Source organism: Tupaia chinensis, unplaced genomic scaffold (assembly GCF_000334495.1).
Source record: "Tupaia chinensis unplaced genomic scaffold, TupChi_1.0 Scaffold144276_1, whole genome shotgun sequence".
Classification (NCBI taxonomy): domain Eukaryota; kingdom Metazoa; phylum Chordata; class Mammalia; order Scandentia; family Tupaiidae; genus Tupaia; species Tupaia belangeri.
Genome location: NW_006204133.1, coordinates 5580759 through 5597678, shown reverse-complemented (window position 1 = coordinate 5597678; position 16920 = coordinate 5580759). Strand labels below are relative to the sequence as shown.

General features: G+C 49.2%; 1 protein-coding gene and 1 long non-coding RNA gene across 2 annotated transcripts in view; one reads left to right on the top strand and one right to left on the bottom strand.

Annotated features, from left to right (window-relative positions):
• The window catches only part of RFX8 (regulatory factor X8), an 85775-nt gene that overhangs the window by 57664 nt on the left and 11191 nt on the right, over nt 1-16920 (top strand). Inside the window, 7 exon segments of the mRNA XM_027767521.1 lie at nt 2566-2679; nt 4157-4307; nt 7224-7282; nt 8555-8711; nt 11077-11171; nt 14186-14300; nt 16814-16920. The exon segment at nt 16814-16920 is cut by the window's right edge and continues 45 nt beyond it. Of these exon segments, the coding sequence (XP_027623322.1) occupies nt 2566-2679; nt 4157-4307; nt 7224-7282; nt 8555-8711; nt 11077-11171; nt 14186-14300; nt 16814-16920 (798 nt within the window).
• LOC102491583 (uncharacterized) overlaps nt 13339-16920 on the bottom strand; it is a 15375-nt gene continuing 11793 nt past the window's right edge. Inside the window, exon 3 of the long non-coding RNA XR_337119.2 lies at nt 13339-13735. This is a non-coding gene — a long non-coding RNA (uncharacterized LOC102491583). The remainder of the gene's footprint in view (nt 13736-16920) is intronic.

The window sequence follows — 16920 nt, the reverse complement described above, 5'->3', positions numbered from 1 at the left end:
ACTACATGGGAGTTCAGCAACATAGCCATTACGCCAACTGCTGGTCCCGATCTGAACCCTTCTTAAAGGGTTTACCTTTAATATTGTCACAGCAGTAATTGCATTTCAACGTGAGTTCTGGGGGGAAACTTCAAACTATAGCATTATAGCAAGGGAGAGACCAAGATGCTTTCAGAATGGCTCCACCCCGTGAATGCAGTGTTACACATACCTATCCAAATAGAATGTATGGTATATTCCCTCATTCCTTCACTCGCTCATCAAATATCTACTTAATTTGTACCCTGTGACCAGCAGCGTTTCTGAGTCTAGGAGAGGATTCTTCCTAAAGCTTGAGAAGCTTATAATGTAGGAATAAAAGGAGAAATACTGGCCAATAAATATGATACCATATGGCAAGTTCTAGAATAGCTATATGACTAGAGTATTCTGGGTGCCTAAAAAAGAATAGCAGAGGGGCCAGCAGGTGGCACAGTGGGTATGAGCTGGACTCCCATATGGGTGACTGTGATTCAAGTTCTGGACCTGGCAACATGAAAATTACACCGAGTACATGTGCATGCGTGCGTGCCCAGAAGCCCTAAAAGAGAATGGAGGACTAGGAGTTGTAGCACGCTCATCCCACTTTTCTTCTCACTGTCTCTCTCTCTCTTTCTTGCTTTCTTTCACTCTCTCCTCAGTGAGTACATGGACCCTAGGGCAAAAAAAAAAAAAAAAGAAAGAAAAGCAGAGAAGGCTGGAGAGTACTGTCAAAGCAGGCCATGTTGCTGTCAATGTCAGTAGGAAAAGCAGAGGTTTGATAGGCAGAATTGGTAAGAAAGAGACTCCACACAGAACCCAAGGTGTAGGCAAGCATGACATGACAAAAGGTCCCCAGGACTAGATTTTATTTTCCCTAAAGGAGAAGCCAAGAGGGGTAGTGGCAAAGTAGGCTGGTGGTAGAAAGGGCTTCTTAGGCCCCACAAAACATTACAATTGATTGGTGGGGGAAGCAATGATACAAGATTTGGCCATATTGGAGCAAACGGACAGTGAGGAGGCTCTGTCATAGTCAAGGTGAGAAGAGATTAGGGCTGGAGCTGGGGCCGCCATGGTGATACCATTCAGCACGAGTTCTTGAGTAATTTGTAGTGGGAAGGAGACAGAAATATTTCTGGGGTAGGTGTAACAGGGTGTGCTGACCGTGAGTGTGGGTGGAGAGGGAGTTAGCCGAGATGACCTACGGTTGCTGCCTCTGCTCAGAACCTCCACCTCCCCCCCAGCCCAAACCCAAAGGGCCATGTTCCAAAGTTACCAACCTGAGAATGAAAGGACTAACAGGCTTTGTGCTGTGGTTTTCCATGAGTCTCTTTGGAGAAGTCATTTCAGAACTATTTCCCCTGGTAATAGGATTTCAGGTCAGGGTCCCATCATCAGGTAACTCAACAGCTGATCCTAACTCCCTTGACAACCTATGCAAGGAATCTAGAAAGTTTTCTCAAGAAACTATCTTCTACTTTATCCCATCTAACGGATTCCTTATCTGAGTCACCAGTGGGTCTTAGCATCAGAGAAAATGCAACAGGGCTATGCTGTCTCTCAGAGACATACCAGAAGGGATGTCTTTATTAGCTTAGCCACCTGGTTCAAAAATGGAATCTGGGGGCTAGCGAGGTGGTGTAGTGGTAGCGCACAGCTTAGTGATGCTGGAGCTATAGGGGAGGTCGCAGGTTCTGCTCCTTGGTTGACCTGGACCTACTGGGCATGCTCACCCTGATCTTTATCTGCTGGGAAGGCTGGAGTGGCAGCAGGGAGGTGGGGGAAAGTGGTGGGGAGAGAATGTTCAGTGTGTTGTGTCACAGCATAAGACCTTGTTGAGGATGCTTCTCTCTCTCTCTCTCATTCTCATAAAAGACATTAATAGACTTTAAAAAGTGAGTGGATTCTAAAGTCAATGGGGGAAATGACAAAGGAGGCTGCCATGTTGTTCCTCCACCAGGGTGTCCACATAAGTCCTAAAGACGTTTCCTCTGTAGAATCGCACCAGGTCCCTTCTGCTTACACAGTCTTTAGGGAACTTCTAACATCGAGATGATCCTTTATCCTCTCTCTCTCTCTGTCTCTTTCTGGTCAACTTCAAAATAATAATTTTTTAAATGACAATGAATAAAATTAAATTTTAAAAAAATTCTAAAAAAAAAAAAATTTATGGTTACACTTCTTTCCAAGCTGAAAAATGATTGAGGCAGTCAGTCAGTCAGTCAATGAACATATATTCTTATCTCTTGACTATGCCCCTGCAGCCTAATCATTCTATCATAATCAACCGGAGCCCCCTGGTGGTCAGAAACAGTGTTCCTTCTAGAAAAACATCCTCAAGAAATTTTGTTCCACATTATCCCATCCAACTGATGGGCTCCCGGGGACACCATTTGCACACTTTATTTTAGAAAAGCTAAGAGGCAAGGCTGTCCATTCATTGAACAACCTTCATCCCATCGTCACGTGGGGCTAATTATACATACAAGGGATTGGTCTTCCACGGCACAAAGTGAGTTTGATGCCATGTCCCACTACTTACCCCAGGTGGAGAACTTGCTCACTTCCTTCTGGAAATCTCTGCAGCAAGACACAGTTGTGCTCATGACAGTGCCTGACGTGGGCCAGCTCTTTAAGTGCTACGACATACAGCTGTACAAGGTAGGAGCCTCCGAGCTCGTGTGCTTTCCAGAAATGGATGCCCAATGTCGGGGTTAGAACCTCAGCCCTCCCTCTCCACAGGCTCCATGAACTTCGGGTTCTCTGGGGAGAACAAAGTGGAGCGAACAGACAATGAACCTTTGGTTTCTATTAAAATACAGCTTTTTTTTTTTTTAATTACTTCATGGGGGAGAAAAATCCAATGCACATTGTGACCCCTGTACCGTGACCCCTTAATTGAGTCAAAGTTCTTTTTCTGGGGATTCCAACAAAAGAAAGCACTTTAAAATGGGTACTCAGGATCATTGTTTTAGAATATTATTAGAATGTTATTGTTTTGTTTGAAGTTCTATGCCTAGAGCGATTATTGGATGAAGGAACCTCAAGAAGCTCATGGAAAAAGTGAAATTAACTATGAGTTTATTTTGGTGCAAAATAGTTTCAAAATCCATGCACAGCTTTCTCATAGTATTAGGTTGTCTGGAAAGTTATAAAGTATTTTTTCTGTTTTTTTTTTTTTTTTTGGAGAGGTTTTTGCTATAGGGTGTTTCAAATAAGTCTATTGGTGTCATTTTTCCTAGAGCATGTTCTCACTTTGTGTCAGCTTTCGTAATTCTCACAATATTTCAAACACTTTTCTTACTATTTTATCTGTTATGGTGATTTTTTTTTTTTGAGAGGTTTTATCACTATAGGGGGCGTGCACTCACCAGACAGAGAGAGACATAGAGACAGAAAGTGAGAAATCATCCCCCAGGGGGTATGGCCACACCGCAATCCCTTCTCCCCCATTCTCCTCTCAGGATCTTGGGCATGCACGCACACGCGCCCAGTGTGAGTTTTAAGCCACCAGGTCCGGGACGCGAACCGCGGTCGACTATATGGGAGTCCAGCGACATAGCCATTATGCTAACTGCTGGTTCCCTTTTTTCTGTGTTTTTTTTTTTTTTAATGCAAAAATGTATCGTGGCTTTCCTGACGACCCAATACACATTTTCCATGAACTTTTTTGAAGATCATTCTCACATGATGAGGGTCAGGTATCTGTCCTTTCTGTGGTGAAAATGTATCCTTCAGTTAATCATGAGCCTTGCCTTTTGTTTTCCTTTTATTTTTAGGAAACAAGCTGGTGCTTCTAAGTTTTTAGCACAAAGGCTGAAAACTGGTGGCTTGGCTCTTAAATGTTTATTTGCACCTAGTGCTGGCTGGCATTGTTGGTTTTATTTTGTTTGTTTGTTTTAAATTGGACTCATCAATATTTTCAAATCTCTGGGGAAATATCCAAGTCTATCACACCACCCTGCTGTCCTGCTCAGCAGGCAGTGTCTGGGCCAGACCTGGGGTGGGAGGAAGGGAGCTTTCTCTCAGAGTTGTCATGGCCTGCCTGTCCCTGTGCACATGTGAGCTTTGGGCACTTGCCCTTCGAGGCCCCTGAGCTGACTGGAAGAGTCACAGTGTCTTGGCCCTTCGGTTGCAGGGAATTGAAGACATCCTCCTTCATGACTTTCTGGAAGATGTTTCCATCCAGTACCTGAAATCTGTCCGGTTATTTAGTAAGAGATTTAAGCTGTGGCTTCTTAATGCTTTGGAAGGTTTTCCAGCCCTCTTACAGATCTCCAAACTCAAAGGTAGGTTTCAACCACCACCACCACCACAACGTGAACTGCAAGGGTGGATGCAGCGGCTACCTTTTCCCCTGGGGAGCCTCCCAGTCCTAGGCCGGCCTTTCCCCCCCAGTCGGGAAGGCCCGGCCTCCTCAGGGCTTCCGACCTTCCCTTGGGGCTGGTCTGCACTGATCCGTCCACAGCCTCCTTAGCCCTTCTCCTTTTTACGCAATGAGGTGCGGACCTTCAGCACAGCCAGGGCTGGACTGTGGAAGGGATGCTGCTGGCTGTTGTAAGAAACGGGAGGTTCCGGCCTGTGCCTAGGGCTCTGGCTCCATCACCTTTTGGCTTCTCTGTCACAACAGTCTCACTTCTTCCCTAGAGATTCCTTCCAGACCCTTAACTTCCTTTGACCTCCAGGGCCACCAGGGCATTCACCCCTCTGCAGCCTCAGGTCTCAGGCCTGAACTGCACTGTGTCTCTGTTCATGTTCTAGAAGGCTGCCAGGTCTAGTCCCTGCAGACTGCTCCTGCCAGGCTGTCTGCTCAGGCCCACAGTGGCTTCACACTGCCAGTCTGGAATTCTTCACACTGTCCCAGCCCTCCGTAAACCTGCCCCCTTCGTGCCCTGTAGTACTGCGTGGGTGCCGTGTCTGAGAGCCTGGATATGCCCATTTTCTTCCTCATGCCTTTGGGAGTTTCTTCCATCATTGCACTCAGCCCAAATCCCCTCTCCCTTCCTGGGGCCAGCTCAGGGACATGCCTCACACCCGTTGGGCACAGGCCACTCCTCCACAATCCCAGGAGTCTGGCTTCCCGCGCATGTGTTTCCTGGGTGGGGCAGGTGAGTCTTGTCTTCTCAAAGCGCCTAAGGAACAGGACCGGGTCTAACCTTCACCCACACCCTCGCACTCCCATTCGGTGCTCACACTGGCTACCCTGGTCTGAGGGGGTTCCACTTGGGAATGTTTGGCACACCCAGGCTGGGCCCAAGTTTGCCAGCCACAGAGGCAGCAGGGGTACTGCAGAGAGAGGGCGAAGGGGTCCCTGCTGGGAGAAGCCTCGCTCCAGTTGCCCTGTGGCCATTCTAACCCATGCCTGAATTGAAGCTCAGTCACTCTGTCCCTCCCAGTCACTTCGGTAGCTTCCTAATTGATCACCTCACCTCCAGCCCCCACCCCCAGCATCCCCAGTGATAATTCTAATACAGCGACTCTGTCAATTAACAACCTTCCATGCCCCACCCACCCAGGTGGTCCTTTCCCTTCCACTCACCATGGTGGTTCACTGTTTGGCATTTGATCTCATCTCTGTCTCTATCTCCCCAGGAACCCCCATGATCCACTGTGTTCCCCAGCAACATAAGACCAGTTGTCCACCAAAAGGCCTTTATTCCTGCTATTCTCTGTGCCTGGACTGTCCCCTACCCCTATTCCTCCTGTGTCCCCTGCCTAACTCCTGCCTATGCTTCAAAACCCAGATTTTATTCATTTATTTTTTATTTTATTTTATTTTATTTTATTTTATTGCCAAAATGCATGTGTGCAGGAGACAGTTAAAGAGAGAGAAAGCACCCCCAGTGGGGTGTGGTCACTTCAGAATACTTTCTCCTCCATTTCTCCATCCTGTTAGGATTTGGGGCACACACACACACACACACACACACACACACGCCTGTTGTGTGTTTCAAGCCACTGGGGCCCAGATTTGAACTGCAGTCAGCCATGTGGAATCTGGCTCCCTTAGCCACTAGGCCTTCAAACCCAGATGAAGTGCCACCTTCCTCATGACGCCTTCCCCTGGTAGCTTCTTTCCAGACAGGCCTCTTCTTCCCCACAGCTCTTCATCTTCCCTGCTGTGCCCTCACTCTGGGGCGTGCAGCCCTTGTGAAGTCCTGTGCAGAGCTGCAATCCATCCTCTGCAGGGTGAGCTTCTGCAAGGCAGAGGCCGTCCTCCTCTGCCCATCAATTCTGCAGACGTCTGTGGAGGACACGCCACACACGTGTCCTCCTACGTATCTGTCAGATAGATAAACGAATCCATTCACGAGCAGAGCACCTGCCTCGCTTTATGTTTCCTCTTTTAATCCTGTCCATTCCTTTGATCATATTACAACAGGATGAGAAAGTTGCGGGTGCTCAGGGTTCTTGGAAAAAATCCTAATTTCTTTTGAGCACCTGTCCATCCACGCTGCCCTAACGAAATGGCAAGACTGGGTGGCTTACAAAAGACAGGCGAGAAAGCTTACTCTGCCATTCAAAAACTATTTTTATGTAGTTAATGTATGCTTTCTTGTTTATAAATGCCTGGCTTAAAAAGAAAAAAAAAAAAGACAAAGCTTGGCATATTTATCTACTTCGCTGTGTCCTTTGCTCTCCCCCGCCTTGCAGCAGATGGTAGTGTACAATAAAGGACTTTGAGGGGGAAAAAGGCAGTCAAGTGGCGGGTATTCTCCAGGCGAGTCCATATCAGCGTCCTGGCAGGTTCTGGGAGGACTGTTCACAGCTCATAGGCAGTGCCTTCCTGCTGGGTCTTTGCCTGGCGGAAGGGGTGAGGGAGCTCTCTTTTACACGGCCACAAATCCCATTCAAGGGCCTTGCCCTCGTGACCTCCTCTCTCCCCCAAAGCTCCACCTCCTAACACCATCACTTTGGAGTTGAGGATTCACTGCATGAATTTGGGGAGACACAGACGTTCAGACAGAGCAGCTCCCTTGCCAGATGCTGGGGCTGGGTAATTTCCCTGGCACATGGGGATGTTTTAGTCAAGTTGCCCCTGCTGGAGCCCCTTAGCCATCCGGGGAAAGCCCGAGGAAGGAGAGGCCATCCTTCCTTCCTTCCTCCTCTTCCCCACGACTGCACGTAGCTTCTTCCAGACAGGCCTCTCCTCCCCCACAGGAAGTTCTTGTGTCAGTAATAGCCATGTGTATTGTTCATAACAGAAGTGACCGTGTTTGTCAAAAGGCTGAGAAGAAAGACATACCTTTCCAACATGGCGAAGGTAGGTTTCGGCCAATCAGACGGGAGGGAACGAGGCAGTTTCCTGAAGTGAAAGGTCGACGCTGCAAGTATCGCCTTCGAGCAAGTGTCTGCTTCATGCCCCTCGAAGAGGCAGACAGGGCGGGGCCTGGGGAGTGTGGGGGTCCACGGCTCTAGCTAGAAGCACCCCTTCCCTTCCTCAGAAGTGCTCCAAACACCTCGCTGTCTCAGGGTCAGACAGAAAGCAGGCCAGACATTTAAAGACACGGGAGGGAGGCCCCACCTGGGTTAGTCCATGCCAGGGGTCAAAGGGCATAGCAGCAGAGGCTAGGAGACAGACAGATGCTTTGCCCCTACGCCTGGCCCAGTTGCTCTGTTAGTCGGGCTGCCTGTGTCCGGACCTCTGACTTTTTTATCACCCTCCTCGTTCCCCGGGGTAATCATGAAGCTTCAGGAAGGTCGAGGAGGGCTGAAGGAAAGTTGAAGTTTTGCCATCACCTGGCTCACTGGCCACCCAGGAATCTGCTCTGAAATCCTGCGGCAATAGGTCAGGGCAGAGCTTGGGACCGTCACTCAGCTCCAAGTGAGCCTCTGCTCCAGAGCAGCTCGGCAGAGGCTCTTCTTGAACTGTCTCTGTCCTTCCAGCACAGCAGCCTCCCTAGGTGCTGAGTTCGCCACATGTTCCCCGCGACAGCCTTCCTGGCCCCCTCTGTCGGCCAGCGCGTATGTGCACACTCGTAGCTGGCCAGCCCTCGGTCAGTGTGATACCCACGCTCTCCTGGCAGATGACCACCCAGTGCTGTCCCCTCTGGAGTAATTTAGGCTTACGGAGTGGGCTGCAGAGAGTCAGAAACGGGGAAGAATCCCGGGCATGGGAGTCCACACCTATGTTTCCAGATATTCGGGAGGAGAGGCAGGAGGATCCCAACAGGATAAGACCCAACCTAAACTAAAACCAGAAACACACACACACACACACACACACACACACACACACACGGAAAAGCCGCAGTGCCCTCAGGGCCCTGAACACAACTGCCTAAAAGCAGAAGCCTTCTAAATGCTGGTTTCCAGAAAGGCTGCTCTAGAATGTGTGAAATATTAGCATTTTAATTATTGTTCAAGGTTCGATTTTAGTAGATAAAACCTAAATCTCCTTTTGTTTCTCCTCAAAAAAATAAATAAATAAATAAATAAAAATGAAGAGAAATCTGCCATCTCGGCAGCTGGGAGAGGAGGGCGAAAGCAAAATGACGAGGCTGAACTGAGGCCCGTGCCTCCCCGTTTTCTGCAGACCATGAGGATGGTGTTGAAAAGCAGCCGGCGAGTCAGCGCTCTGAAGTCCGATTTACACGCCGTCATCACTCAAGGTGCTTTGGATGTTTCCGAGCAGGCCCTGGCAAGTGACCCGAGTGACACCGAGGACCCGGAGAACAACACGGCGATGAAATGTAATCTCCCTCTGCGGCCGCCTCTGTCGGAGCCAGCACGGCCCCACTAATCTGCGGACTTCTCCACAGATGTTTTCTCTTTGATGTTCTCGCCTATCTGCGCACACAGCTCTTCCTGCAGGGGACAGTGGGTGCCCCCGGAATGGCCCCTGGCCTGGACTTCCAGAACCATCCCCGTGGGGAAGGGCGCCAGGGCTCACACACACTGGGTACACGATGAGCAGACCAGCCTATTTGACCACATTTCTTCCTGGAATTTCTCCTTCGGGAGAGAAAGAAAAATCACTTCTGCATCCATCTCGTAATACTCAGATTCCAATGTCCTTTTGATCACAGCGGAGTCAGACTGAGTTAGCGCTGCCTCCCGCCCCCACCCTCACCCCTGCCCTGCCCCCAGTTCTGCGGTGGCTGTTAGCAGTGTCACTATTTTTACAAACTAGTGATTTAAGTATGGGGCTATTTTTTTTTTTTTGGTCATTTTCTATCTGATAATTATCATTTTTTAAAGTTTGTCCATTATTTTTTCCATGAGAAAGAGAGGCAGACCCACTGGGATCCTCACACCACCACCCACCCCGGGCTCCAGCAGCCCAGGCCATGGGCTCGCCTGCAGGGCTCAGGGCAGTTCCAGGAAATGACTGCAGGGCCTTTGCCACAGGGCCCAGCTGCACGATGACCTGTAGTACCCACACGCCCCCTGTGATTTTCAAGGAAAAGGTCTCCGTTCTGTAAAGAGCTTGGCAACATCATGTTCATCCCCTGGGGGGAAGCAGAGAGAGGAGCAAGTCTTCAGAGGCAGAGGGCACCTGCGAGCTGCTTCAGGAGGGGGCTGCAGAACGGTCGTGCTCCCTCCCCCAGTCATGGCCGAGACCTCCCTGTGACATTTACTAGGCGGGCACCGCGGGTGCCAGCTCCAGCTGGCCCTTCCTAAATGCTCACTCCCGGGATGCACGAGGACGCCCCCTTCTGGACACTCAGCTGAGTATCAGGTTACCTGCCTGGTACCCCTGAGTTCCTTCAAGGGGTCAGCTGAGTCTTCCACTTGAGCCGCCCAGCATGGTTCTGTGTTTGGCAGTACTGTATTATCTCATTCTAGATCTGTGGATTCAGCAATACGGAAAAGCATCACCCATAAACTATCCCATATTCTTTCTTACACCTTGAATTGGGGTTCACTTTGTATGGGGTCATACTCATATTAAAATATTGAGACCCCTCCATGCTTGGGAAATAACCTGTGTCCCCCCCACTTTGTCCCCGGCACCTCTTCCAGGAGCTGACCCAATCCCAGATGGTCCCTTCTGGCATTCCTCTTTCCTCCAATCTAGTAATTGAAAGGTTGCCCTCTAACCCAGCAGACTTCCCAGTTAAGAAAGACCTGATTAGAATAGACTGAAGTCCCCCTCCCAGACCACCGGCTCCCCTAGAAACCCAAATGGCCACCCCAATCCTTTTCGGGTTTTTTTTTGAGAGGTTTTAGCTATAGGATGTGTCCATTCACCAGAAAGACAGAGAGAGAAAGAAAGAGAGAGATCACCCCCCAGGGGGGATGGCCATGTTGCAATCCCTTCTCCTCTATTCTCCTCTGGGGATCTTGGTCATGCACATGTGGCATGAGTTTAAACCACCAGATTCAGGACTCGAACCACGGTCAACTACATGGGAGTCCAGCGACATAGCCATTATGCCAACTGCTGGTCCCTCCCAATCCTTTTTTTACCCAAGTCCAGGGAGCCCCCAGGAAAGCAGAAGGCCCCCTGTGTCCCTTCTTGCTGGCCTGGTGGCATCTGAAAGACGCAGACTCTGCAGGGACACAGCACACTTACGGCCATCGCCGAGACCTGGCTAGCAAAGGTTTCCCCAGTCCAGGTGCACTCGACCACGCCTCAGCTGGGTCCACAGCAACTCACTTGAATTTCTGGCCACTTTTTCTCTGTCAGCACTTCCTGTGCAGGTAGAGTCCTCAAGCCCTGACATCTCAGCGGTGCTCGGGCCCCACCTGACAATGCAGCCCCAGGCGAGCGGCTTAGTCTCAGCACCTTTGATGCCTGCCATCACTTAAGGCCTTAATCAGCTAGCCTTCTGTGAACATGGCAAGGACAGGTGACGTCATGTCTGTGTCGTGAAATGATCTCATCTGAAGATGAGATCCGCGCGATGACAAGATGTAATTATGGTTTCAAAACATGTCCATCCATTTCAACGAGAGGCAGAGTGTCCCTCGCAGGCAGGACTGCGATTCTGTGGGAGATGACCAGGCCAACCTTACAGCCCGACCTTTGTGCTCAAAATGAGCGAAAAGTATACACTTACCTACAGGGAAACTCTGGCAGCCCTTTCATTGTGTCATTGTGTTTCTTTGCAGGTTTAAGCAGTGTAATCTCTTTGCTGGGAACATCAGCAGATCTCAGTGTATTCCTGAATTGTCTATCTACACACCTCCAAGTATTTGTCTTCCAGGTACAAAACTGATTGCTTGTGCTTTTTGTTTGTTTGTTTTTTAAGGAAAGGAGTGCACGTAATCATCCTAGCTATGATAAATTATAGCCCCAAGGATCTGTTGCCTGGGGGTGGAGAAAGAGGATTGTCAGGCTCAGCCGTAAATGAGCCCAGGCTGGCAGGAATGTGAGGACAGGCAACCGCCTCTCACTTCTGCAAGGCCAAAAATTGGGAGGGGGAATGTCAAGCAGATGTGTGAGAGAGAAAGAGCATGCATGTGTGTGAACATGTAGGTGGACATGTGTTCGAGTTTAGGGTTGAGCGTGGGTGGGTGTAAGCATGCAGGTGGGTGCGTGTGCATGAGAGTGAGCCTGAGTGTGTGCATGTGTGTGAGTAAGAGTGCATAAGAGCCTGTGTGCACTGCTGGAGTAAAATGATTTGCCCTCTGAGGTTTGCTAAAAGCCACAGTCAAGGGGCCAATAGGTGCCATGGCAGTTAAGGTGCTGGACTCCCACATGGTCAATCATGGTTTGAGTCCTAGATCTGGTGGCTTTCTTTCTTACTTTCTCTCACTCTCTGTCTCTTTCTGGTGAGCGCATGTGCCCTATAGCAAATTTAAAAATAAAAGTAATAACAATAATAAATAAAATTGAATAAATAATTCTTAAAAAATGGACAATAGGGGACCAGCAATTGGCATAATGGCTATGTTGCTGGACTCCCATGTAGTCGACCATGGTTCGAGTCCCGGACCTGGTGGGTTAACCTCATGCCGGGCGTGTGTGCTTGTGTGCCCAAGATCCTGAGAGGAGAATGGAGGAGAAGGGATTGCAGTGTGGCCATCCCCTCTGGGGGGTGATTTCTTGCTTTCTGTCTCTGTCTCGCTCTGTCTTTCTGGTGGGCGCACACACCCTATAGCAAAAACCTCTCCAAAAAAAGGAAAAAAAAAAAGATCAGACTATTGTCAGTAAAATCCTCAGGCTGTTAAACCGCAAAGCCCTGGGCTTATCAGAGATGACTAACGGCTTCAGTATGCGAGCAGAGGGAACTGCCAACTTGCTTGTGTGTTTTGTTCCCACTGTTCTCCTGCATTCCAGGCCTAAAAATAGTTTTCAAGTAGAGGCTCTCGAGGTGCCACTGTGGTGGTGAAGGCGGGGAGGCTTAGTGGTGGTGACAGTTGATGTCTGAATGTTTGTGCAGAGAGAGTGTGGTCGCCTAGAGCCAGTTCCCTCCACGCTTGGAGAGTATCCCTGGGCTCTTTGTACTCCCATCATCCCTCCAACCCTAAGGGCTCCGTTGAACACGACTGGGAGGCGCTCCTCCCCAAAGCCCTGCTTCAGATGAGGAGAAACACAGGGGAAGAGTTACTTCAGTTGCTGCTGCAGGGGGTTCATGACCACCCAAAGCTCAGGGCAAACTATTGGCATGCTGGGGGCTTTTGGTGGGACCAAAAGAAAGAAAAGCAACAGCAATAAAAAGCGCTGTGGGCCAGCAGGTGGTGTGGAGGTTGAGACTGCTAGATCCCATGTGGCCAATTGCAGTTTAAGTCTCAGACCTGGTGGCTTGAAAAACATGTCGGGCATCTGTGCATGCATTCCCAAAATCCCAAGAGGAGAATGGAGAAGGAGGGATTGCCATGTGGCCGTCCGCCCAGGAGGGTACGTTCTCACTTTCTCTTTCCTTTTCTTTCCCTCTCCTTATCGCTCTCTGGCGAGCACAAGTGCCCTATCTCAATGTCTACGGAAAGAAAGAGCATGACTACTCTCCCCATCTCTCGTTCAAAGGCATGAGGCTGAGCCAGTGGGTGGTCTACAAGGCACAGGACCGAGACTTAGAGGCCTCGGCACATGCCTATCAGCAGGTGCTTCTAAAACCCATGTGACTCCATGGTCTGTGGGTCACCGCCAAGTGCCGCCCAGACCTGCTCTGTCTAGACGAGAGACTCTTAGTCTGCATGTAGAGGCGTCCCACTGGAGCCACACTTAGTGCTACTCAGGCTGCCGGATGACCTCAGCCCCGCGGGAAGCAGGGGTGGGGGACCGTCCATTCTGGAGAATGTTTCCACCGGGCAGTGCCAGTGTTACACTTTCCCAGATAAGCACCCCGACTGGACATTATTACGGGACTCTGTCCCCGAGTATAAAATAACCACCCGCCCGCTCCATAGCCATTCCCAAGTGGACTGCAGTGAGGATGCCCCAGTGCTTCTCTGTGCTCGATGAAAGGAAAATGTTAGTAAAATTCAAGTTGACAGGGTTTATTCCAGCAAAGAACGGTTCATGAATGGAGCAATCCTCAGAACCAGAAGAGGTTCAGAGAGCTCTGCTCTACGACACAGGCGGTGTTTATAGACAGGAAAGCAGGAACAAAGAGCTAAAAGGCAATTCATCATTTCAAGGCTACTCTCCTTGTCAAGGCTAAGCAGAGAGTACGTCCCGATCATGCTGGCTGAACATGGTCTGTTTTGAGGACTTGGCTATGACCTCTCTCTGCGTCTCCTGATTTCTCAGGTCAGGCAAGCTGCGTGCGTAGTTTTGGCGTGGTGATGTGGAGCATTAGCCTGGGTGCCTCCATTTTGGTTTGATCTGTTGGGGCAGAAACTCAGTCTAAATCAATGGCCTCCAGACATTCTACTGAACACACTTCACAAATGACCTTTTTTTTGAGAGGTTTTTGCTATAGGGCGCGTGCGCCCGCCAGACAGACAGAGAGGGACAGAGATAGAAAGCGAGAAATCACCCTCCGTGGGGTATGGTCACGCCACAATCCCTTCTCCTCCATTCTCCTCTCGGGATCTTGGGCACGCACGCACGCACATGCACCTAGCGTGAGTTTAAGCCGCCGGGTCCGGGACTCAAACCGCGGTCGACCTGAAATAGGCTCAAGTTTGCTGCCTCAGTTCTCTCCTCTCCCTCCTCCTCCGCCTCCTCCTTTTGGGTTTGGCCTGTGCATGACAAACGTGTGCACTTGAAAACACGCTATTTCCTTGATTTTATCATTAAACCCCTGCATTTTCTCTCACGAAAATCCAACAGCCAAGCAGAAACAAAGAGGAGTTTATCAGACGGGCTGCCAACTTCCAGCTACGGTGGAATTTCCTTCTCACTGCAGTGAGCAAAGCCATGACCCTCTGCCACAGAGACAGTTTCGGTAAGTCAGAGACCACAGAAGCATTTCGTATGCTATCTTTGAAAGCTCTTGTTATAGCTTAAGTACTTCACATACTGCTGTGTAGCATCAAGTCATCTTCTTTTACCCTTTTTGTGTAAAAGACAACATAGCTACAGAACATCACATGGAGCCACCTTTTTTCTTGGCAGCCACGAGATGGTCCACTGAATAAATGTTCCATGCCTCCCTTCCTCAGTTCATCCTTGTTGGCCGCATAGGGAACCTCCTCTTGTTTTTGGATTATGTGGTTTGTGACATTTTGAGAAAAGCATCATGAGAGAAAACTGAGTTGGAGAAAAATAAATGTTTTAAAGAATTATTTATTCAGTTTTATTTATTATTATTATTTTCACTTTGCCATAGGGCACATGCACTCATCAGAGAGAGAGAGAAAGTGAGAAAGCAAGCTGCCAAGTTCGGGACTCAAACTGCAGTAGGCTATGTGGGAGTCCAGCACCTTAACCACCATGTCACCTGCTCCCCCGCCCCCAAAAAACAAACAGATCGTCTGAGCACCCATATTGAACTTTCAGAAACAGGGGCTAAAATGCTGCCATCGGAAGCAGATGGTGGAAAGAAGAAAATCGGATGCATTTTGCAAACTTCCTGGTTGAATACTTGGAATGACCTCACAACAAAGAAATGGTACATGTTTAAGGTGATCAATATGCCGGTGATAGTGCCCTGATTGTTTTTCAGTGTATACATGTATCAAAACACCACGGGACACCCTATAAAAAAAAGTCATCTTCCTCTGTTGGGGAAGGTCACATTATTGACACAGATACAGCATAAGGAGGGCCGTAGAAAGGGAAGTTGATAACTCCAGCTTCGTGGAATGGAGCGTCACATGCCTGCAATGTGTGTGTGGTCCCTCCTTGAGCACTGGGCATACAGCAGTGGAGAAACAAAGTCCCATCCCTTGAAGAGTGCACACAGGGCAGGACAAGGAATCCCTGCCCCAGACAGGGGCTCTCACAGTGGATGTGAAGAACAAGGGAGAAGGCAAGCCCTATTCTGGACCAGCTTTGCAAACACCCAGGAGCCCTTCTGAGGGTTGCTGCTGTAAGCTACTCTGCAGGTGACACCCATTTATAATAATGTCTTCCCCTTTAATAAGTCCAAATTAAAGCTCTCCCAGAGCAAAGAGCTGGAGCAGAGTTCATTGCAATCACAGAATGAAACCCCCAGCCCTGTAGTTGCCATTGCTCTCCCAGCCTCCCTTCCCTGGACTTCCATATGAAGTGGAAGTATTAGTATCAGTAGTTTGCCCTCTTCCCAAGGACTGTGGTTTTCCCGAGGTTTGATAGGCCAGTTATTGCTAGTCAAGCCTACAGCAAGCTGGGCTGTGCCAGCCCACAGGGGCAGTATCTCCCACCCCAGATCCATCAAGGAATAACCAATGCTGTGCAGAGAAAAATGGAAAGGCTTCCAAATGGACAGCAAGATTGTTTGAAATAGAAAAAGGGCTTTGAGACGGACACAAAGGCCCAGCACGCCCTTTGGCATACCTCCCTTTCTCACTGTCTCTGAGCTGTTTTACAACACTATGTCGTAATGCAAATGGTGCTTATCCACGGAGGTGCAGGCTAGCCAGTCAGAGGGCTGCGATGGATCACTGCCACAAGGACAGATCTGTTTTGCATCGTTTTATAAATTAATGCCACCTTTCTTGACTGCCTATGTATGTTTCATACTTTAAATTCTCCTTTGAACCAATAGCAGCATCTTACTCATTCCTTCACCGAGTCAGGAGTTGAAGTTTTAGACACGTGTTCATTTTATATCTGTATAAGAGCTACGATTTTACCTTTATTTAAGTTATTTGGGTCAGCTCCATGGCCTGGTGGCTAAGGCAGCTGGATCCCACACAGCTGACCATGCAGTTCGAGTCCCGGACCCAGCGATTTGAGAAAGATGCTGGGTGCATATGCACATGTGCCCAGAATCCCTGTGGGGGAAAAACGGAGGAGAAGGGATTGTGGTGTAACCATGTCCCATGGAGGGGCGCTTTCTCCTCTCCTCTCCCTCTCCCTTTGTCTCTCTCTCTCTGGCAAGCACATGCACCCTAGCAAAAAAGAAAAAAAAAAGTTACCTTTTCACAATTGCAAAAGTTCAGCTCGTCCCCTCCATTTCTCGGGCAAACGTTAATCATACTTTCTTTTATGTACGGTGAAAGGAACACCGTCTCCAGCTCTGGGCGCAAAACAAAGCCCGTTTCTCTGTGGGACACGCTTCTCTCCCATCTCACACTAAGTGGATTTCAAGGTCTGCTATTTAGATTTCTGTCCCTTCTGTCCCCAAACTGCCCCACGGGGGATCCTGGGCATGGTTTGCTGCAAGAGTGGCCCTTCTGGCTCAGTTCTAGAAATCATGATGCTCTACTGCACAGGAGTCAAAACCCCAGGAAAACTGTCGGCTCCCCGGTGATTATTGTCTGTCATCTCTCTACCTACCAAATGCATTTATCGTGGGTTGTTGATTAAATGTAGGCTCCTGGCATCTGTTTCATTTACTGCTCTTGGAATATGTGACTCACATACTTCAGTCATGCATAGAGGAAGAAGAGGAAGAGGAGGACATGGGGAATCTCACGGAA